The 25342-nt window shown below is 39.1% G+C and overlaps 1 protein-coding gene across 7 annotated transcripts in view; it reads right to left on the reverse strand.

Moving 5' to 3' along the window:
- The window catches only part of ctnnd2a (catenin (cadherin-associated protein), delta 2a), a 747299-nt gene that overhangs the window by 397639 nt on the left and 324318 nt on the right, over window positions 1-25342 (reverse strand). For all 7 annotated transcript variants that reach the window (XM_061922003.1, XM_061922001.1, XM_061922002.1 and 4 more), the window contains exons 5-6: window positions 17555-17659; window positions 2550-2722 (exon numbers count right to left, since the gene is read on the reverse strand). In XM_061922003.1, the coding sequence (XP_061777987.1) occupies window positions 2550-2722; window positions 17555-17659 (278 nt within the window). The remainder of the gene's footprint in view (window positions 1-2549; window positions 2723-17554; window positions 17660-25342) is intronic.

Raw genomic sequence — 25342 nt, forward strand, 5'->3', positions numbered from 1 at the left:
GGATCGTCATACTCATTTCGAGTGACCACCAATGACGACATACATACATATATACACACATACATAAATACACACAAACACACACATTCATTTTCAAAAATAGTGCAGGTGTAAATGTGCCTGTTTAACAGCAACCTTCCTACAGAACTCTCGACATAAGTATTACTCTTCATTAACGCACTGCTGTGATTATGATGTGGCTCCGTCTTTATTCCTCAAGTCACAACACACACAAACACTCACAGTGTGCATTTAATTAACCCTAATTGTTTCTAAGAGCATATATTACCTTCATGATAGGCTGCTCTTCTTCAGTATCACATCATCCAAGCTCATTTATTTTTCATATACGCTGGGCAACTTTTACCTGAATTTCCACTTTATTCATGGCCATGACACAAGACAGCACAAACATGTCAAGGAAAGTTAGCACTGAGTAAACTCTGCTTCTTCCTACTGTTTTTCAGCTTGTGCGAAGATAGAAATCAACTGCAATTTTATTTCATTTTTGCAAAGATTTACAAATGTACAAACATTTTAAAAGACTGGAGACAAAAAAACAACTTAGAAATTATAGACCTGTTTCTTTACGTCCACAATTTTCTAAAATCATTTAAAAACTGTTCAATAACAGATTAGAGAGTTTCACAAACAAAATAGGAATTCTCGCTGAGAACCAATATGGATACTGAGCTAATGTTTCAACTTTTATGGCTTTAATTGAAATCACAGAAGAAATTACCAATACAATAGAAAGTAAAAAATGTGCGGCAGCAGTGTTTATGGATCAAACCAAAACATTTGACACAATTAATCACAATATTTTAATAAAAAAACTAGAACAATATGGCATCAGAGGGTTGGTCTTAGACTGGATTAGAAGTTATTTAACGAACAGGAAACAATATGTGAAGCTCGGCGAACACACATCTACAACGCCAAATATATCCTGTGGTGTACCTCAGGGATCAATACTAGGACCTAAATTATTCAATCTCTATATAAATTATATTTGTAAAGGTACAACATATTTAAAGTTAGTATTATTTGCGGATGATACAACAGCGTTTTGTTCAGCAGAGAGCATACAGATGCTAAAACAAATAATAACAGAATAAATTAACAAATTAAAAAGATGGTTTGACAAAAACAGACTATCTTTGACTCTCAGTAAAACTAAAATAATGTTATTTGGTAACAGTAGAAGAGAAAGTCAAACACAAATAAAAATAGACGGAATACACATTTAAAGAGTAAATGAAACCAAATATCCAGGTATAATGATTGATGATAAATTGAACTGGAAATCTCATGTAAAAAATATATTATACAATGTAGCAAGAAACAGGACAATAATGAATAAAGCCAAACATGTTCTAGACCAAAAATCACTTCATATTATCTACTGCTCACTACTGTTACCATATCTGGGTTATTGTGTAGAAATATGGGGAAATAACTACAAATGTACCTTTCATTCATTAACAGTGTTACAAAAAAGATCAGTTAGAATAATACATACTATTGGATATAGAGAACATACAAACCCTTTATTTATTGAATCAAAGATACTGAAATTCCACAACATAGTGAATTTGCAAACAGCTAAAATTATACACAAAGCAAACTTTAACCTGCTACCCAAGATTATACAACAATTCTTCTCAAAAAAAGAGGAGAAATATAAGCTTAGAGAAAAATGTAATTTAAAACCTTTGTATGCACGTACAATAGTTAAGACCTTCAGTATATCAGTATGTGGAATTAAATTATTGAATGGATTAAGCAAAGAAATCAAACAATGTACTAATATGATCCACTTCAAGAAACTCTTTACAAAGTACAAAGAAGAAGAACCATGATAAACATTCTGAATTTATCTGATCCAGCCATTCATTTTCAAGATAATCTTACTCATCTCCCCATATGAAATATAACTTACTTCACCAAGTATTAATTATTTATTTTTATTGTGAATAAATATGGGGTATATTGTGAATAATTTGACAGCAGGAAATGAACAAAAGTTTTAGCAACTGTTTTGTAAAAGAAAAGGGGTAGGATTAAATAAGCTCTGCTTCTTCCTACTCCTTTTCGAACATGTTGAATAGAAATGTTGATGTACCCTGTTGTATGCTTGCATGTTTCAAATAAACTCCAACTCAACTCAACTCAAAGACATTGACTTGTAACCTTTTTCACAAATGCGTAGCAACTAAGTGTTTCTTTGTCCGAAAAAAAAACTTTTTTCCAGTCTTTTTCTGCTCAAATATACCCAAACCACATTTAGAAAAAAAAACAATTTTACTAACTCTCTATGAATAACTTGGAGCTATCTGTGTTTTGCATTGACAATAAAAAAAGAGCGAAAAATGTAACAGCAACTAAAAATTAAGGCTGTGTGTGTGAAATCCTCAAGAGCCCTAAATTCTAATGGTCCAGTGGTGAGCCTACTTTATAAAGTGAACGTTTTTAAGGGGAAGCAAATAAAATTATGATGGTGCAGGTGTTTTTTTTTTGTTTTTTTTTTTGTCAGTAGCATTTCCTACCTGGTTATAGCTGTGCACGGCTCCTCCGACCTGCCCGCTGCGCTGAGGAGAAGCTGCGGAGATGCTGTCGCTAAGGGCGAGGGTCTGGTTGCTATGGTAGCTGGCAGAGTACTGGAGCGAAGCCTCCGGAGTGGAGTTAAGCTGCAAGGAACTCTGGGAGAGCAGCGCAGGTCCTACGGATAACACAGACAGGAGTCAGTCGGACGGGAGTTTGTCGTGTGTGTGTGTGTGTGTGTGTATGTGTGTGTGTGTGTGTGTGTGTGTGTGTGTGTGTGTGTGTGTGTGTGTGTGCGTGCGTGCGTGCGTGCGTGCGTGCGTGCGTGCGTGCGTGCGTGCGTGTGTGTGTGTGTGGAGAGGGTAAGGGTGAGGAAGAAGAGGTGGGGGGATTCAAAAAGCAGGCATGAAGGGCTGAAGGGTAGAGATTGAGTGAGGAGGCAAGAGAGAGAGAGAGAGAGCAAGAGAGAGAGGGAGAGAGAGCAATTTAGAGCAGATAGTGCAGCAGTGCAGCACTCCGTGAGTTGGAGATGGCATACATAATTTATTAGCAGAGGGAAAGAGAAACAGAGGAACAGAGAACACGGGAGGAGGAGCAGGGAGATGTGGCGAAGAAGACCGAAAAAGAAGAACTTGTAATAGACTAAACAACTTGAAATCCTGTCTCTTCTGGTAAAAGTTACCTGGCACGCTCCACTCTGACAAACCTCCACTTGAACCCTCTTTCAGGATGTATGGAAGTCATACTTGGGCGAGGGAATTGTGAAACTGCTTTTTTTTTCTTTCTTTTTTTAATGCCTTGAAGCTTCTGGGATCCTCTCAATGATTTGATTTTTGTGCAGACCAAAAACTCTAAGCATTGCATATTGAGCTTTTTTAGGAGGTTGACAGAGCTGCAGCCCACAGGAGAGCTCGCATTAGGAACATTTGCCTGACCTAATTAGAGACATGAATGAGATTTCATATCAATGTGATGACTTGACTGGGTTGACAGTTACTGATTAGACATCAATGCAATATTTCACTATTAAGGTTTTCATTTTTTTTAACTATATTGTATTTTGAATACCTCAAGTAAACACAGCTTGTTAATTAAATACAGTCACTTTAGAATGATTTACCCAGGATTTTCAGGAAATCCTTTTTTTTAGTTGGCCATTATCCCCACCCACAAAAATCAATCAATCAATCAATGTTTATTTATATAGCCCTAAATCACAAGTGTCTAAAAGGGCTGCACAAGCCACAGCAACATCCGAGGTTCAGCACCCATATAAGGGCAAGGAAAAACTCACAACCCAGTGGGACGTCGATGAGAATGACTATAAGAAGTCCATAGTGGATCTAACATAATAGTGTGGTAGTCTGGTCCATAGTGGATCCAACATAATACTGAGAGTCCAGTCCATAGTGGATCTAACATAATAGTGTGAGAGTCCAGTCCATAGTGGATCTAACATAATAGTGAAAGTCCAGTCCATAGTGGATATAACAGAATAGTGTGAAAGTCCAGTCCATAGTGGATCTAACATAATAGTGTGAGAGTCCAATCCATGGTGGATCTAGCATAATAGTGTGAAAGTCCAGTCCATAGTGGATCTAACATAATAGTGTGAGAGTCCAATCCATGGTGGATCTAGCATAATAGTGTGAAAGTCCAGTCCATAGTGGATCTAACATAATAGTGTGAGAGTCCAGTCCATAGTAGATCTAACATAATAGTGTGAGTCAAGTCCATAGTGGATCTAACATAATAGTGTGAAAGTCTAGTCCATAGTGGATCTAACATAATAGTGTGAAAGTCTAGTCCATAGTGGAACTAACAGAATAGTGTGAAAGTCCAGTTCATAGTGGATCCAACATAATAGTGAGAGTCCAGTCCATAGTGGATTTAACATAATAGTGAAAGTCCAGTCCATAGTGTATCTAACATAATAGTGTGAAAGTCTAGTCCATAGTGGATCCAACATAATAGTGAGAGTCCAGTCCATAGTGGATCTAACATAATAGTGTGGAAGTCTGGTCCATAATGGATCTAACATAATACTGAGAGTCCAGTCCATAGTGGATCTAACATAATAGTGTGAGAGTCCAGTCCATAGTAGATCTAACATAATAGTGAAAGTCCAGTCCATAGTGGATCTAACAGATTCGTGTGAAAATCCAGTCCATAGAGGATCTAACATAATAGTGTGAAAGTCCAGTCCATAGTGGATCTAACATAATAGTGTGAGAGTCCAGCCCATAGTGGATCTAACATAATAGTGTGAGAGTCCAGTCCATAGTGGATCTAACATAATAGTGTGAGAGTCCAGTCCATAGTGGATCTAACATAATACTGAGAGTCCAGTCCATAGTGGATCTAACATAATAGTGTGAGAGTCCAGTCCATAGTAGATCTAACATAATAGTGAAAGTCCAGTCCATAGTGGATCTAACAGATTCGTGTGAAAATCCAGTCCATAGAGGATCTAACATAATAGTGTGAAAGTCCAGTCCATAGTGGATCTAACATAATAGTGTGAGAGTCCAGCCCATAGTGGATCTAACATAATAGTGTGAGAGTCCAGTCCATAGTGGATCTAACATAATAGTGTGAGAGTCCAGTCCATAGTGGATCTATCATAATACTGAGAGTCCTGTCCATAGTGGATCTAACATAATAGTGTGAGAGTCCAGTCCATAGTGGATCTAACATAATAGTGTGAAAGTCCAGTCCATAGTGGATCTAACATAATAGTGTGAGAGTCCAGTCCGTAGTGGATCTAACATAATAGTGTGAGAGTCCAGTCCATAGTGGATCTAACATAATAGTGTGAGTCCAGTCCATAGTGGATCTAACATAATAGTGTGAGAGTCCAGTCCATAGTAGATCTAACATAATAGTGAAAGTCCAGTCCATAGTGGATCTAACAGATTCGTGTGAAAATCCAGTCCATAGAGGATCTAACATAATAGTGTGAAAGTCCAGTCCATAGTGGATCTAACATAATAGTGTGAGAGTCCAGCCCATAGTGGATCTAACATAATAGTGTGAGAGTCCAGTCCATAGTGGATCTAACATAATAGTGTGAGGGTCCAGTCCATAGTGGATCTAACATAATAGTGTGATAGTCTGGTCCATAGTGGATATAAAATAATAGTGTGAGAGTCCAGTCCATAGTGGATCTAACATAATACTGAGAGTCCAGTCCATAGTGGATCTAACATAATAGTGTGAGAGTCCAGTCCATAGTGGATCTAACATAATAGTGTGAAAGTCCAGTCCATAGTGGATCTAACATAATAGTGTGAGAGTCCAGTCCGTAGTGGATCTAACATAATAGTGTGAGAGTCCAGTCCATAGTGGATCTAACATAATAGTGAGAGTCCAGTCCATAGTGGATTTAACATAATAGTGAGAGTCCAGTCCATAGCGGTTCTAAAATAATATTGTGACAGTCTAGTCCATAGTGGATCCAACATAATAGTGAGAGTCCAGTCCATAGTGGATCTAACATAATAGTGTGGAAGTCTGGTCCATAGTGGATCTAACATAATAGTGTGGAAGCCTGGTCCATAGTGGATCTAACATAATACTGAGAGTCCAGTCCATAGTGGATCTAACATAATAGTGTGAGAGTCCAGTCCATAGTGGATCTAACATAATAGTGTGAGAGTCCAGTCCATAGTGGATCTAACATAATAGTGTGAGTCCAGTCCATAGTGGATCTAACGTAATAGTGTGAAAGTCTAGTCCATAGTGGATCCAACATAATAGTGTGAGAGTCCCGTCCATAGTGGATCCAACATAATACTGAGAGTCCAGTCCATAGTGGATCTAACATAATAGTGTGAGAGTCCCGTCCATAGTGGATCTAACATAATACTGAGAGTCCAGTCCATAGTGGATCTAACATAATAGTGTGAGAGTCCAGTCCATAGTGGATCTAACATAATAGTGTGAAAGTCCGGTCCATAGTGGATCTAATATAATAGTGTGAGAGTCCAGTTCATAGTGGATCTAACATAATAGTGTGAGAGTCCAGTCCATAGTGGATCTAACATAATAGTGAAAGTCCAGTCCATAGTGGATCCAACATAATAGTGTGAGTCCAGTCCATAGTGGATCTAACATAATAGCGTGAAAGTCCATTCCATAGTGGATCTAACATAATAGTGTGAAAGTGTAGTCCATAGTGGATCTAACATAATAGTGAAAGTCCAGTCCATAGTGGATCTAACATAATAGTGAAAGTCCAGTCCATAGTGGATCCAACATTATAGTGTGAAAGTCCATTCCATAGTGGATCTAACATAATAGTGTGAAAGTCTAGTCCATAGTGGATCCAACATAATAGTGAGAGTCCAGTCCATAGTGGATCTAACATAATAGTGTGAAAGTATAGTCCAAAGTGGATCTAACATAATAGTGAAAGTCCAGTCCATAGTGGATCTAACATAATAGTGAAAGTCCAGTCCATAGTGGATCTAACATAATAGTGAAAGTCCAGTCCATAGTGGATCTAACATAATAGTGAAAGTCTAGTCCATAGTGGATCTAACATAATAGTGAGAGTCCATTCCATAGTGGATCTAACATAATAGTGAAAGTCTAGTCCATAGTGGATCTAACATAATAGTGAGAGTCCAGTCCATAGTGGATTTAATATAAAAGTGAGAGTCCAGTCCATAGTGGATCTAACATAATAGTGTGAAAGTCCAGTCCATAGTGGATCTAACATAATAGTGAAAGTCCAGTCCATAGTGGATCTAACCTAATAGTGTGAAAGTCCAGTCCATAGTGGATCTAACATAATAGTGTGAACGTCTAGTCCATAGTGGATCTAACATAATAGTGAAAGTCCAGTCCATAGTGGATCTAACATAATAGTGAGAGTCCAGTCCATAGTGGATCTAACATAATAGTGAAAGTCCAGTCCATAGTTGATCTAACATAATAGTGTGTAAGTCTAGTCCATAGTGGATCTAACATAATAGTGAAAGTCCTGCCCATAGTGGATCTAACATAATAGTGTGAAAGTCCATTCCATAGTGGATCTAACATAATAGTGAAAGTCCAGTCCATAGTGGATCAAACATAATAGTGTGTATGTCTAGTCCATAGTGGATCTAACATAATAGTGAGAGTCCAGTCCATAGTGGATCTAACATAATAGTGAAAGTCCAGTCCATAGTGGATCTAACATAATAGTCTGTAAGTCTAGTCCATAGTGGATCTAACATAATAGTGAGAGTCCAGTCCATAGTGCATCTAACATAATAGTGTGAACGTCTAGTCCATAGTGGATCTAACATAATAGTGTGAACGTCTAGTCCATAGTGGATCCAACATAATAGTGAAAGTCCAGTCCATAGTGGAGCTAACATAATAGTGTGTAAGTCTAGTCCATAGTGGATCTAACATAATAGTGAGAGTCCAGTTCATACTGGGGCCAGCTGGAGACCATCGCGAGCGGAGACGGGTCAGCTGCGCAGAAATGTCCACAACTGATGCACAGGCGAGCAAAAAGACAACATACTGTGGTACCTCAACTTGAGAGTGTTTTGAGATAAGAGCTGTCCCTCCAGTAATTGTCATGCTTTAATTGGCAAGCCACAATGTAAGTTACGAGCATAGCCACCATTAGTTGGCGGAGCAAATTTCACAGTCAACCAGATCCATCCGAAACATCTGGTCTTACTTGCTAGCATTAGCTTGTAACTACAGATCGACATGTTTTGACTACCATGGGAAGGAAAAAAGTAGGCGTAAAGTAATGTGCTGAGAAGAAGTGGATGATATTCATCGAATTAAAGAAAGAAATTATCAAAAACATGACGGAGAGTGACGCCAACTTGGTGAAGCAATTTCAGCGCCGCTTTGCTAGTTTGAATCAAATGAGTAAAGTCAGCTGAGAATGTTAAAATATGAAAAAGCAGCTGATGGTGTGTTTGATGAAGAAGCAGCTGGAAGGGGATACTTTAGAAGTCCACTCTTCAGGGTAAATACTGTTACATTACACCAAAACTAATGTAATTATTAGTAGTATATTGTTTTGTAATGTTTTATACAATATTTCCCATCTGCAACTTGTCTATGCTTTTTAAAGGGCATGTTGCGTATTAAATTTGAGATTTTCGAGGGAGGCACACACCAATTAATTTCAATGCCTTTCAATGGGAGACAATAATTTGAGATACAAGTACATTGAGTTAGGAGCTCGGTCACAGAACCAATTAGACGTATACATAAAGGTACTAGTGTACAGTATTACCAGTAATCCACTCCTGGTACTCTTAGTCTGGGTGGAATCATTTAATTCAAGTTTTGCTATGAGGCAGAATAGCAAAAAGTCTGCCATCAGTCGAACACGAGTATGACCCAGTATCAAATCCCGATTTGGACCAACAACTGTATGTCTTCATACAAGTTATGACATTTGTACTGCAGAAATTAAATGACATTCACCTTCCTACACACTTTATGTTACCCTCACTGAACCGCAGCTCCCCAATGCCAGCAGCACTCATGCAGCCCCAGAACATGTTTGACTGCGGGCAAGATGCAATTATCTTTATATTAGACAATAATGGCTGTGTGTTGAGGCATTTTCGGTGGATACTAAATCTGCTATACAAGTTGCACACTGACTACTCTAAAGAACAGTACATAAAAGGTTCATTTTAACACTGTTGTCCTCTGAAAAGATATACTGTATTGAAATAGTTGCTATTACTCCTACCAACATACTACAATACATATATAGTTCCATCGATACCTCTGGGACATTGTCAATGGAAACGGTTAGATTGTGCAAGGGTACCTAATGTTGTGGTCAGTAGTTTACTCTCAATATTAGTGAAGCTAAGTAGGCCAAGAAAACCTCTCAATAGTCAGTGGTGTGGATGAGTGATCTGCATTTGTGGTCATATCGCGCTGTGTTTTATTCAAGGGCAGTTAGGTCTGTGACTTGTGCTCTCTTCGCTCATAAATATTACATCGGCGCCTATTTTTACTCTCTCGCTGTCTCTTGTCATTTTCGACAAAAGGATTGACATGCGTGTGATGTGTTTGATTACAGCTCTTACCGGGGATGTGAAACTCAAGGGAACGGTGGTCAGAATTGAAGCATGAGCAAGGCTATGGTGCAAAATAATACAAATATTCCACAATAACGTACACAAGAAGTTCATAAGTATATAAACAAGGAACTGGACATGTCCATATTTACTGTAGCTACATTTTGTATAAAATGCAACTATCACATTTGCCATGTGCGTATAAATAACATATTCCTAAATAAAACAAATAACCATTCTTGTTTTTAATGATAAGGTTTTTTTTTTAACTTTTTTCTTATTTTCAAAAAAATGTATCCTAGTTTTTTTTTCATAATTTCAAACATATATACATTGTAACTGTCCTAGTTTTTAAATATTTAAAAAAATGACCATGGTCATAAAAATACTTCCACAAGGATGCAACCTTTGGTCATTATAAATATCATTGTGATGAAAAAATAATAATAAATAAATAAAGAAATACCACAATATCAGTGTTTTGCATTAATTACATGCATTGTATTTAGTCCAAAATCATATTAATTATAAAAAGACTTTGAGGTAGCTTAAATACAACTCTCTCTTTTGAAGAACCCATAAAATCCCGTTTTTTAAAATCTGACAAAAAGGGACATCTTGCAGCAAAGCAAAAACCAAAAACATGGCTGATTTGCACATTGAAAAAAAGCTGCAATTAAATTTATATAAATCGCATTAATTACATCATTTTTAGAAACATATTTAATATCAAATGTGATGTTTTTGTTCTTATTTGGCCCACAAAAGTAGAAATAAAGTATAGTCAGTGGTACTACAGAATTTATTTTGTTCTGTCACGCAGCTTAGACTTTGAAAAAAATCGGAATATACCATATTTCCTTGAATTGCTGAATTACTGCCGGGTCAAACTCGCTTCGCAAAATAATTAGCGCTTGCTTAGTATTACCGCCTGGTCAAGCTCGTGACCTCACGAGTGACACTTCCTCTGTCATCATTTTCAAAATGGAGGAGGCTGATTTCAATACCGGTAATTTGAAATCACATAAAGAGAAGAAGATTAAGAGCTATTCAGTAGGATTTAAGGTCCAAGTTTACATCACACTCAATATTTTACTGCTAGCCTTTGGTAAGTGCCGGAGGGAGAAGAGGTTTTAAAATAATTAGCGCATGCTTACTTTTACCGCATGCTTTTGGTAAGCGCAGGAGTGAGAAGAGGTTTTAAATTAATTAGCACCCCGGCGGCAATTCAAGGAAATACGGTATTAAAAATGTATTAAAAATAAATTCAAATCAATTCAATCCAAGCTTACCACAAGATACGAGTGTCTTCAACCTCTTGACAAATTATTTTGCTGGAAGTTACAAGCAAAAATCTGAGTTACGAGTCTCCTCACATCTAGTTGGAGTAGCAAGTTTCACAGTGAACTCCGTAAGATGTGTCCTTACACTCAGCCCTCCAAAACACCATAATTAAAAAAATATATTTTAGATTTGAAATATTGTGGAAAAGCAATATAATTTATTAAAAACAACTACATTAGTTACATGTAATACATGTAATAAAGTACAGCATTTAGCCATTTACCTAGGACGGTTATAATTACTGTATCTCACTCCAGCTGTTTCTCCGTCAAACACACCATCAGCATATTTTCCATATTTTCACGTAAACCGTTTACATATTTTGCAGACTAGCAGTTATACGCTCGAATTGATTTATCAAGTTGGCCACACACTCGGTCATTTTTTTAAATCTAATTTAGTGAATATCATCTATTTCTTCAACTCAAGGTGCTTTCACACATTGCTGGTTTAGATGGCTGTTTGGTAATTTGCCGTGCTCCGCCAAAGAAAATGTACACGCCGTACACACAACCTGGTCATTTGTTACTCCTCCGCCATGAATTTTGAGAACTGCGGGTACTCGAAAAAAAATCTTATGGGGTTTACTGTGAAATTTGCTACTCCAACTAACAATGAGGAGGCTCGTAACTCAGATTTTTCCTTGTAACTTACAGCATAACAATTGGTCAAGAAGTTGAAGACACCCATATCTTGAGGTACCATGCTTTAATATTTATTAAACAGTAGCGCACTGTGTATATAAAGCACTAACTTTTCTCATAAAACCTGTGTTATTACAGCAACGTTTTTCCGTACAAAATCCTACTAATTCCTTTGAAAAAGAATGCCCTCTCTAGAATAGGACAATATATAAACATTGAGAAATGGGTGTCATTTTAGAAGTGCACCACACAAAAATAAATGTATTTTTATTCAACAGTCTCTATCATCACATGACTATTTCCCTTTCAGCCTGCAGACTACGAACCAAGATCAAGTTTCTCTTCTCCACAAAACACTTGTCTTATGCCGTTCCGACACAATCCCAGGCTTTGTATGAATTATTAACACATAATTCATGTGAGTGGGAGCCCCCGTAGCAGTCAAAGCAAGCGTTGGTGTTGCGGTATGAAAGAAAAAGAAAGATATGTGCATGTTTGTTTGTTGACTTGGTGCAAAAGTGAGTTGGTGCTTGCTGGTAGATGCTTATTTTGCAAGTGGAAATAAGGGCAAACATGCCTTACATTCATTTGGAATTAGGTGTGCGTAAAAGTGACATTCTTCCACATATCTCCAACAACCTGTCAATGGGTATGAATGAAAAATTGACAATATCACACCGCAGCATCCCAGACATAATTTTTTTTTGCCTTTCAGTCACAATCAGTGCATGATATATTGAATTTATCTGCACACACGCGCGCACACACACACACACACACACACACACACACACACACACACACACACACACACACACACACACACGTGCACACACACACACACACACACACACACGCACACACGCACACACACACACACACACACACACACACACGCACACACGCACACACACACGCACACACACACACACGCACACACACAGATACATGTGGGAGGGGTCCATTTGCAAAACAGCTGGAGCTCCCACAATACCAGCAATCACAAAAAGATCATATTTCACAAAGTGCTATTTGCTGCAACCACGATACGGTACGTTTCAAATGATTTCTCACGGCATACCATACGCTTACACATGCAAAACCTATTTCTTATCTAAACCAGTGGTTTTCAACCCTCTGTGAACATGTTTTTAATTCAAGTACCCCCTAATCAAAGCAAAGCATTTTTGGTTGAAAAAAAGGGATAAAGAAGTAAAATACAGCACTATGTCATCAGTTTCTGATTTATTAAATTGTATAAACGTGCAAAATATTTCTCATTTGTAGTGGTCTTTCTTGAACTATCTGGAAAAAAAGATATAAAAATAAGTAAAAACTTGTTGAAAAATAAACAAGTGATTCAATTATAAATAAATATTTCTACACATAGAAGTAATCTATCCATCCATCCATCCATCCATCCATCATCTTCCGCTTATCCGAGGTCGGGTCGTGGGGGCAGCAACCTAAGCAGAGAAGCCCAGACTTCCCTCTCCCCAGCCACTTCTCCTAGCTCTTCCCGGGGGATCCCGAGGCGTTCCCAGGCCAGCCGGGAGACATAGTCTTCCCAACGTGTCCTGGGTCTTCCCCGTGGCCTCGTACCGGTTGGACGTGCCCTAAACACCTCCCTAGGGAGGTGTTCGGGTGGCATCCTGACCAGATGCCCGAGCCACCTCATCTGGCTCCTCTCGATGTGAAGGAGCAGCCGCTTTACTTTGAGTTCCTCCCGGATGACAGAGCGTCTCACCCTATCTCTAAGGGAGAGCCCCGCCACCCGGCGGAGGAAACGCATTTCGGCCGCTTGTACCCATGATCTTATCCTTTCGGTCATGACCCAAAGCTCATGACCATAGGTGAGGATGGGAACGTAGATCGACCGGTAAATTGAGAGCTTTGCCTTCCGGCTCAGCTCCTTCTTCACCACAACGGATCGATACAACGTGCGCATTACTGAAGACGCCGCACCGATCCGCCTGTCAATCTCACGAGCCACTCTTCCCCCACTCGTGAACAAGACTCCTAGGTACTTGAACTCCTCCACTTGGGGCAGGGTCTCCTCCTCAACCCGGAGGTGGCACTCCACCTTTTTCCGGGCGAGAACCATGGACTCGGACTTGGAGGTGCTGATTTTCATTCCGGTCGCTTCACACTCGGCTGCGAACCGATCCAGTGAGAGCTGAAGATCCCGGCCAGATGAAGCCATCAGGACCACATCATCTGCAAAAAGCAGAGACCTAATCCCGCGGCCAACAAACCGGAACCCCTCAACGCCTTGACTGCGCCTAGAAATTCTGTCCATAAAAGTTATGAACAGAATCGGTGACAAAAGACAGCCTTGGCGGAGTCCAACTGGAAACGTTTTAGACTTACTGCCGGCAATGCGGACCAAGCTCTGACACTGATCATACAGGGAACGGACCGCCACAATAACACAGTCCAGTACCCCATACTCTCTGAGCACTCCCCACAGGACTTCCCGAGGGACACGGTCGAATGCCTTCTCCAAGTAATCATCAACTTAAAGTGCCCTTTTTGGGGATTGTAATAGAGATCCATCTGGATTCATGAACTTAATTCCAAACATTTCTTTACAAAATAAGAAATCTTTAACATCAATATTTATGGAACATGTCCACAAAAAATCCAGCCGTCAACACTGAATATTGCATTGTTGCATTTCTTTTCACAGTTTATGAACTTACATTCATATTTTGTTGAAGTATTCAATAAATATATTTATAAAGGATTTTTGAATTGTTGCAATTTTTAGAATATTCTTGAAAAATTTCATGTACCCCTTGGCATACGTTCAAGTACCCCCAGGGGTACACGTACCTCCATTTGAGAACCACTGATCTAAACAACCAGTGATGAAAACATGTCAGACCTAGCCGTATCCTACACTTGCGTTTGTGCTATCATAACCAAGCTGCACATTAACATAGCCTATATTTACTGAATCCGTATTGATGGCATGAGGGCACATTCATCATATCTTGCATACTTCAACTGTATTACCTTTAGTTTTTCTTGGTTAATGCATTTTGACACAGCCAACACTGAATTCCAAATGTGGGATTTGTTTTTAGCGTAGAAAGTCAATCATTCAATCAATGTTTATTTATATAGCCCTAAATCACAAATTTCTCAAAGGACTGTACAAACCATTACGACTACGACATCCTCGGAAGAACCCACAAAAGGGCAAGGAAAACTCACACCCAGTGGGCAGGGAGAATTTACACCCAGTGGGACGCCAGTGACAATGCTGACTATGAGAAACCTTGGAGAGGTTACATGTAACCTGACCAAAGTGGCGTGGGAGGAAGGAAAACTGTCAGATGTCATCTTGAAGAGGCAGGCAGCTTTTATTCTGGGTGGGTACAATTAATTATACAGGTGATGATTGGTTTGTATTTATTTCCATTTTAGTTTTTAACTAAGTGAAATGTGTAAATATCTGGTCTTAAGGGTGGTTTTTGATTTTTGAAATTGTACTTAACTCAGTGTTTGTGACAAGACTGCAAACTACTTGGGGTGCTGGGTTGAATGGTAGTGGTGTGTGTGGGGGGGTCAAAGATCATCTCGTTTGCATGATTGGATATGATGCACGTATTTCTTTTAATCTTTCAAAAACGCTAATAAAAATGGTGATACATATCAGTGACGTGCGGTGAACTAAACACCAGGTGAGGCATACATAGTTTTTTTTCATCTTTTTTGGGTATTTATTTAAATTCATATGTGCAGCTCTAGTCATTGTTGGTTTAGGTTGCACATTTGAGTTACAGGGGGAAAAAGGGAGTTATTCGCTTTCATAAAAACATTCTCATAATGATATTATGATATGATAAATGGGTCATAAAACTATTTGATAAAGTTGGTATTAAATAGTTTTTGGTCCCATTTGCTTTTAAAAAAAATAATTCAAGTATAGTGAGTGTATATTACCTTTCTGTATTTGTATCTGAAGCAGCAATAGCTATCCTCCATGAAAACGTACTTTGTATGACCACATTAATATTGTCTTTAAGTCCAGTTTAGAGAAGTATTTAATCTTGGATACAATATAGAATCCTCCAAATTGGCAGAAACATTCATTTAATTCAATTTAATCCCAAGAAATTAAACAATATTTTTGCAGCACAAACGCTGGCTAACTCAAATAAAAATGCCATGTTTGTTATAAATACAGTTACAAAAAAGAAAAGAAAAAATGCTGGCTTCTGCTGGAGAGTTCTGTCTTTGCTAGCTTGAGCGCCCCCACTTCTCCCAGTGTGGCGAGTCAGAATACTGCTGAGGCATTGAACTGCAAGTTGACAAAATATCGCCCCCTACCTTGAGGCAGAGGTACCTGCTGCCTCATGGCCTGCCTTTTCCCTGTGGCAACAAGCATGCGCCCCTTCGCATGCACACGCCCAATACACACTGTGTGTAGCCGTGGAGGCACTGCCTGTGTCTGCCTCACTTCTCGTCGACTGCGTTGTTTTGTTCAGGAAACACAACATTTCTGTGATTTTGAACAGGAAAATTACCAAAATATACAGGAACCACACCAAAATCACATAGAAAGCATAAACCAAAAGAGAAATATTGAAACTGATTTTATTTTATTACTTCGCTTTGGAACATCTCATGGTTAAGCCACCTTTTGCAGTGCCTCACTTGCCTCCCCTGACAGCACGTCACTGATACATATACTGTATATGGAAACGAATTGTTCTTTTTCAATGGGGCTGCTTGCAACGCCGACTCATCAAACAGCTACTTTTTTAATTATTTAGTAGTATCATCATTTTCTCACTGCATTGTACCGTTTTTCTGTATTTTTCATTGTTGACTGTTTATTTTATTCATTTTACTTCCACAATGCACGACAAGCCCATAAAAAACAGCCGTGGTCCACAAATGGCCCCAAAGCTGCAAAAAGTACCAATTGCATTGGTCAGGCAAAGTGTTCCCAAATTACCAAATGTGAAAGAAAAATTCACAAATAAATGAATGTGTGTAAAACACGGATACTGATTATTTTTTTTATCATTTAGGTTATCATGTACTTTATCTTTTCTTTAATAATTTTCTCTGAAAGGCAATTTCCACATGTTCAAAAAGCTAACAAGGTAATACAATCCTCCTATGGTCCCGCATAACTAAAATGTAGACTAGTTTAGAATCCTTGCATTAAAACAACTTCATAAACTGGTCATCTTTAATATTTTCTATATTTGTTTTCCCCATTTTTGCTAATAACAACTTGAAGATGTAGTTTATAGAAAGTACATGATTCATTTCGTAAATTGTTCATTATTTTTCCTTTAATATTGCAGAGATCTCACAGCACACCAGAAACTTCATATTTTTACAAATGGTTATTTTCTTGCAGATTAGATAGTACTTTATTCATTCCGTCAGGAGAGTTCCTTCAGGAAAATTACAAATAATAATAATTGAAATTAAAAAGATAATTGCTGAATTCTACAATCAAACATCATTTAATAACTTAGAGGTATTTTAATGACACTGACCAAACGCCCACAGTGAAAAAACAAGATTATTTCTTCGAAGGACCAAATCAATAGACACCAAAATAAAAGTGCTTTTTATCAGAGTTCTACAAAAGTGCCTTGTTATGTTATGCCAATGAAGGCCAGTTATAGATAAGCAAACCTTGATCTTTTGAATTTTGGAAATATTCCGTATCTAAAAATGAACCCCAGCTCAAGAATAAATGGGAATAAAAAGGAAAAACAGATATTTCAATAAGGGCGTTTTGGCTGCAACTGAACTTTTTTTTTGGTTTGCAGGTTTGCTTTGAGGCATGTCAAGAGCACAATACTTTGTGGATAATTAAACTCACACAACCCCTATTTGGGTTCCCTGTTTGTCTCCACACACAAACACGCACACGCACCCCCCCACCACACACACACACACACACACACACTAATTAAACACACTTACGTTCCACGCTGTCTAGGATCCCTGATTCCTGAAGGGAACGGATGCAAGAATCCACCAGCTCCAAACCTGTGGTCAGCTCGTCTTCAATATCCTTTTGTCCATCTGCTGTTGAAGCAAAAACATACTCAGGGGTCAAGCCATAAACTAAAATAACACATTTATGTGACAAACATTTAACTGACTTAATTACTAGTCTCAGTGACATATATACAGTGAATGCTCTAATTATAGCTCATATGTTTATTGAACTGAATCGCAAAGACGGCCGCATGTTAATTGGAAGTGGGCGGTTATTGGCAAGAAAAAAACATAAAAAATAGAACAAGATTTTTTTTTCTTTACGTTTATAATTATTTTGAAAGCATTAAAAAGTAGTTACTTTGAAAAAAAATTTAATTTCCTAAAAATTGTATTAAACAACACTGCAGCAACATAACCAATGTTGCAATACCGCCAAGTCAGCACTAATGTGTTCATTGTAAACAACAATATAGAACAGTGGTTCTCAACCTTTTTTCAGTGATGTACCCCCGGTGAACATTTTTTTTTTATTCAAGTACCCCCTAATCAGAGCAAACCATTTCTGGTTGAAAAAAAGAGATGAAGAAGTAAAATAGGATATGATATGATATGATAGGATAGGATAGGATAGGTCTTTATTGTCATTGCACAAGTACAATGAAACTCTGTTTTCAGCACAAACCTGTTCAAGATTAGACAAACTAACAGTGTACAGGGTTACAGAACAAGAATGCTGATGGGTCGCCATATGGCGCCCCGTAAAAGATGGGAAAAAGGTAAACACTGGGGAAGGATGAGTAAAAATAATACAATCTAGACTGGGCTCCTAAGGGGGCCCAGTCTGGAGTGGGAAAAAACCTCCATAGCAAAGCACATATACATATTAAAACATACATCTCGAGATATCTAGCAACAGAGGGAAGGTAGTTCAAGGTCATGGTGGTAGGCCGCAGCTCTCAAGCGCTGACCATCCATTCATCACCCCTATGGGATTTGCGTCGAGGGCGTTGGGGGGATGGGGTGTGTATGTGTGGCGTATATTTTTGTAGGTGTGTGTGTGTGTAAGCCCGTAGTGTGTCTCTGTTCCGCAGCCTTGATGTATTATGCAGTCTCTAGTCCAAAGTCAGCAACAACAGGTGTGTGTCCATGAGAGACAAGAAGAGAGTTTGTTGTGTCTTCGGTGCACTGTCCTTCGGGAGAGTCTCGAAGCCAGGGAAACAATCCAAGTTAGAATGTTTTGTATGCGGATGAAAATAAAATTAGCTTTTCACTCTAAAATGTCTATTACTGGTCCTCAAAACTGCGGGGTAGACAGTCCGATGTAATCCACAGTTCTTCCCGCATCCTCCAATCATTTGTGGCAGCTTTGGGGTACTTTGAAGACTGCCAGCAACTTCCAATTTGTCAATAAACCAGAGCAACGCTTACTCCAATCAGCAGATGTCCTGTTGTCATAATTCCGAATAGGTGGATATCTTCACGTCCTCGACAGAAAAGTGTCGCCAGACACGCGGCCCTCCTTCTTCTCCCAAGAGTCCGTCATGTGTCCAGCGAAAACCGCTTCGTCACGACAGCAGGTTCCCCCAAACCCAAGATCTTGTCAATTTTGTTGAGGCCAGTTAAATAGTTCCAATGTTTAGATTTGGATAGCAGTGCAAAAAGAGGCAACAAAAAAGTTAAGACAAGACAAAGAAACAAGCAGGAGAGATCAGGGAGAGGAAAGGTGAGCGTCCACCCTCGATGAGTGCCAGAGAATAATGAACCTTATTTTTTTTTTTTTTTTTTTAGGAAATACAGCACTATGTCATCAGTTTCTGATTTATTAACTCGTGTAACAGTGCAAAATATTTCTCATTTGTAGTGGTCTTTCTTGAACTATTTGGAAAAAAAGATATAAAAATAACTAAAAACGTGTTGAAAAATAAACAAGTGATTCAATTATAAATAAAGATTTCTACACATAGAAGTAATCATCAACTTAAAGTCCCCCCTTAGGGAATTGTAATAGAGATCCATATAGATTCATAAACCTAATTCTAAACATTTCTTCACAAAAAAATAAATATTTAACATCAATATTTATGGAACATGTCCACAAAAAATCTAGCTGTCAACACTGAATATTGCATTGTTGTATTTCTTTTCACAGTTTATGAATTTACATTCATATTTTGTTTAACTATTATTTAATAAATATATTCATAAAGTATTTTTGAATTGTTGCTATTTTTACAATATTTAAAAAAAATCTCACGTACCCCTTGGCATACCTTCAAGTACCCCCAGGGGTACGCGTACCCCCATTTGACAACCACTGGTACAGACAATATAGGTGTGCCAACAGTGTGGCATCGTAATGAAACAGACTTGAGGATGTAAATCCTGTCAAAGGTACATCAACAAAGTATTGAGCAAATGCTGTGATTTTTTTTCTTTTTTGAATAATGTAATCTTTTCTAAGTTTGCTAAATTGAAAAAACTTGTTTTCGCATTTTCATCATGGGGTATTGTGTGGAGAATTTTAATTGTGAGAGCAAAATTAAATGTATTACATTTTGGAATAAGGCTGTAACGTTAAAAGTGGAAAAAGTGAAGCACTGTGAATATTTTCCTGATGCACTGTAGATCTCGGTGGTCATTTGCTTTTGAGAGACCACACAACAAGCAACTAATAGAGACCACTTTGAAGGTGTTTCAGGGATATTCAATCGATCGCAACAGGTCTGTTTGGTTTGTCTTAGAAGACGTTTCGCCGCTTATCCGAGTAGGCTTCATCAGTCCGTGCTCATAGACTTAATTTGGTCAGATCTAGTCTAGCGGCTGCTTGGAAACCCCCAAATATTTATAAACCACTACCAAGAGGGTGTGCCTGGACAAGGATGGTTTTGCCCTATTGTAGTGAAAAAAAAACAATTTTGATGCAAACGAGCAATTTTATTGTCAAAGGCACTTACAGTCGTTGAAAAGTAATTCCTCCTCGTTAGCATTGTGTGTGGCAGAACAATCGCTGTGGATCGACTACTACCAGTCCAAAATAGTCGGAATCCCCTACATAAGCATTCCATTCAGCTCTAAATAAACGGCATTCTTGTCACAGAAGATTATTTGTTAGAGGCTAAATTGCAAAGTATTATGGGAATGGTTGAACGGACAGTGTTGTATGAAGGGGACTCAGATTCCCTGTCCAGAATCTGAGAAAATGTTTGTTCTCAAAGGAGTGCTGTTTCTCTCTAAGGTGCAAGTAGACAGCTGAGTCTTGGCCTGTAGTTTGCCCGTCTATGCTGTGCCATGCGTTGGCTTAGTGGTTGTTTTGTTTCACCAAAATAAATCAGCGGATTGATCGTTAGCATACACCAGATTGTTTATGCGGGTGTGCAGTATCCGGTCTTTAGGACCTACCCGTCTCTGTCTGACAGTGTTGCCTGCTTTGAAGTGTACTGGGATGTTGTGTTGGTTAAAAAAAAATCTTCTGAGTTTCTCAGATAAACCTGATACATATGGAATGACAAAATGTTTGCGTCTGTCACCTTTTTCCTCCTCATCCACTCCGTTCTTGTTATTTCTGGAACTAGATGCACTTTTCACAAACAACCAGATGGGATAACCACAGGTTTTAGGGCTTCCCTCAAACGCGTATGCTCATTCTCTTTGGCTTGTGGGCTGGTGGGCACATTATCAGCTCTGTGTTTTAGGTTCTGATAACATCCAATTTGTGTTCCAGTGGGTGGTGTGAGTCAAAAAGTAGGAATTTTTATGTGTGGGTTTTTGGTAAACCTTGAGATGGAGCCCCCTGTTTTTTTCCAATGTCGAGATCTAGTCCAAAAAAAGCAAGTTACGGTCTTTGACATCCTCACGTGTGAACTTGATGTTTTTGTCCAATGAGTTAATGTCCTCAGTGAAAGCTTACACTTATTGGTTTCTTATTTTCCCCCATGTGTCATTCACATATCTGTACCAATGACTTGGTGCTGTTGCCTTAAAAGAGCTAAGCTTTATTTACATGTCCTCCATGTAAAGATTTGCTACTATTGGAGAGACAGGTGATCCCATGGCGCAACCATGTTTTTGTCGGTAAAAAGTTCAGATGAATTGAAAGTACGTAGCGTTAAGGCAAAGTTCCAGTGAAAGGAAAATATGTTTTGAGTTTAGTGTGGATCTATCCTGTAAGGTGCGATCACCTAGTAGATGTTGCATCACTGTCTCTACTGCAGTGTTTTTCAACCACTCTGCCGTGGCACACTAGTGTACCGTGCCATACTGTCTGGTGTGCCGTGGGAGATTATGTAATTTCACCTAATTGGGTTAAAAATATTTTTTGGCAAACCAGTAACTATAATCCGCAAATGTGCCATTGTTGAGTCTCAGTGCTGTCTAGAGATCGGCAGAGTAACCGTGTAATACTCTTTCATATCAGTAGGGGACAGCAGGTAGCTAATTACTTTGTAGATGTCGGGAATATGGTTTGTCGTGATCACAATATGCAGACGACAACGGGAGGCAGTGTGGAGGTAAAAAGGTATCTAATGCTTAAACCAAAAATAAACAAAAGGCAAGTGCCGCTAAAAAAAGGCATTGAAGCTTAAAGGCCTACTGAAACCCACTACTACGCACTACGCAGTCTGATAGTTTGTATATCAATGATGAAATATTAACATTGTAACACATGCCAATACGGCTTTTTTAGTTTACTAAATTACAATTTTAAATTTCCCGGGAGTTTCGTCTTCGAAACGTCGTGTAATGATGGCATATAAGAAAGACGTCACGCGTTTTCGGGAGGTATGAGAGCTACGCACACACTCAGCTAAAAGTCGTCTGCTTTAACGGCCTAATTACACACTATTTTGGACATCTGTGTTGCTGAATCATTTGCAATTTGTTCAATTAATATTGGAGAAGTCAAAGTACAAAGATGGCGTTGGGAAACACACAGTGATTCCTTGTTTAAAATTCCCGGAGGTGAAAATTTACTATGGATCAGAGCGAACATGAATCCAGACCAAATGTCAAACAGCAGGTTTTGGTGAGAAAATTGTGGTTAAAAAGTCTCCTCTTGCCGGATATTAGGGGAGATTCCGTCCTGCTGCAGCTTCGTGACTTCCCTCAGAGACTCTGGCGTCAAGACACCCTTGGACACACTTCTCCGACTATCAGGTAATATTAAACTCACTAAAACACTAGCAACACAATAGCAAGATAAGGGATTTACCAGAATTATCCTAGTAAATGTGTTTAAAAACATCGGAATCCTTCCCAATGCAATGGCGTTTTTTTTTAACTCGTTTTTTTTTTTTTTTAGTCCGTCGCTATCAATATCCTCAAACACGAATCTTTCATCCTTGCTCAAATAAATGGGGGAAATTGTCGTTTTCTCGGTCCGAATAGCACTTTTTGTTGCAGGCTCCCATTACAATCAATGTGAATATGTGAAGCGCCCTCAAACATGTGACGTCATCGTCTGCGACTTCCGGTAGAAGCAGGGCATTTCTCTTAGCACCTAAAGTTGCAAACTTTTTCGTGGATGTTCTCTAATAAATCCTTTCAGCAAAAATATGGCAATATCGCGAAAGGATCAAGTATGACACATAGAATGGACCTGCTATCCCCGTTTAAATAAGAAAATCTCATTTCAGTAGGCCTTTAAGGATGGCTATGCAAAATGTAACTAAAACTGAACTCGCTGCAAAGTAAACAAAACAAGAATGCTGGACGGCAGCAAAGACTTAAAAGCGTGTGGAGCAGCAGACGGCGTCCACAAAGTACATCCATACATGACATGACAATCAACAACAAAATAGTAGTTCAAGACAAGAACTGAAACACTACACACAGGAAAAAATCAAAAAACTCCAAATAAGTCACGGCGTAATGTGACAGGTCATGAAAGTATACCTACTTTAAGACAAGAGCTATAGTGATGCTTGGTTGGTTATGGTTTGAATTCATATCCAACAATTGCGGGAACAACATTGTATTGTCAATATTGGCTGCTGAGTTTCATTTAATTTTTTTATGTTTTCTGCTCGTGGTGTGCCTCGAGATTTTTTCAATGAAAAAAATGTGCCCAGGCTCAGAAAAGGTTGAAACACACTGCTCTACTGCATCCCGGGTTGCAATGCAGGTGAACAGGGATTCATATATCCGGGGGGAAAAACAACCACTAAGCCAACACATGGGACATTATAGACGGGCAAACTCTTCATGCCAAGACTCAGCTGTTTACTTGCACACTAGGGAGAAACAGACCAAAAAAAAGTAGAAATTCTGGACATGGAGGACGGATGGTACGAAACAGGAATGAGGGAAGCCATCTATGTCAAGGTTGAAAAACCATCCCTGAAAAGAGGAGGTGGTCTGCGACACCACTTGTCTTCCACATACAACACTGTACTTTCAACCATTCCCGGAAGACTCTGCAATTTAGCCTCCAACAAATAACAGGAGTTGGAAACATTCTGGTATGTTTACAACTAAATGGAAAGCATACGTGGGGGATTTTGATTATTTTGGACTAGTAGTAGTCGATCCACAGCGATCATTCTGCCACACAATACCTCAATGCTAACGAGGGGGGATTCAACTTCAAGGATTGCTAGGATTGCATCAAAACAGTTGTTTTTCTAAATATGACAGACACACCCTCCTGGTTTTGGAGTATAAATATTTGTGGTTTTGGCACAAGCCGCTAGACAAGATCTGACTAAACTATGTCTATGAGCACGATCTGATTCAGCCTACTCAGAAGAGCGGCGAAACGTCTTCCAAGACAAACCAAGCAGTCCAGTTGCGATCGATTAAATGCTCTGAGATGACAATGACCTGGATGAATGAGAACATTCATCGACATTTGAATTAGATTAGATTAGATTAGATAGTACTTTATTTATTCCGTCAGGAGAGTTCCTTCAGGAAAATTACAATTTTCAGCACAATCCCATTCAAGATCAGACAAACATTAAAGGGAGACAGAACAGGATCGCTGACGGGTCTGCCGGCTTCCAGCGCCCCTTACAAAAAAAGATGAGATACAGGTAAACAAGGGGGGGAGAAAAAAATAGAAGATTAAAATAAAATAAAAAAAATCGGTCTTAGCCTGGGCCCTGGAGAGGGGGTGCAGACTGAGGCCAAGGGAAAAAAACAACAACTCATAGCCATAGTACACATCCCTCTTACACGTGTGTAAGAGGGAGACATCAAACATCAAAGAACACATAGGACATTAAAGACATTAAAGCAGCAGATACAACCAGACACTTCTACATACAGCTATGAATAAAAAGTAAAAGAAACATATCCACTGTGGTGGCCTCTGCGGTGTTCCACGCCATCGTCCGCTGGGGTGGAGGGAGCATGGCCAGAGACAAGAGCAGACCCAACAAAGCAACCAAGAGAGCCGACTCCACTAACTCGGCCAGTATCCAGTCCACATAGATGAGCGAGGATACGTCCAACGAGACTGCGGTGTCCGACACCTGCTCACCCAGCCAAGACACCGCGAAGCCTCTCCGTCCCAGCGCTCAGTGCCAGCTCCGCAGCCCTGTCCCCTCATCCGCATCTCCTCCAGTCCCTCCAAAGCGACTCCGGTGTGGCAGAGACCCAGCAGCTGGTCTCCATGGCCAAAAGGCAGATCCAGAAGTCCACAAAAAAAGCACCACAGAGGTCACGAAAGTGACATCCCTTGTCACACAGTCCCAAAGGGTCCCGGACCAAAAGGCAAAAAAATATAATAACACATGAAAACAAGAGGGAAACACAAAAGAATGATAC

The sequence above is a fragment of the Nerophis ophidion genome, linkage group LG15 (assembly GCF_033978795.1).
Source record: "Nerophis ophidion isolate RoL-2023_Sa linkage group LG15, RoL_Noph_v1.0, whole genome shotgun sequence".
NCBI lineage: Eukaryota > Metazoa > Chordata > Actinopteri > Syngnathiformes > Syngnathidae > Nerophis > Nerophis ophidion.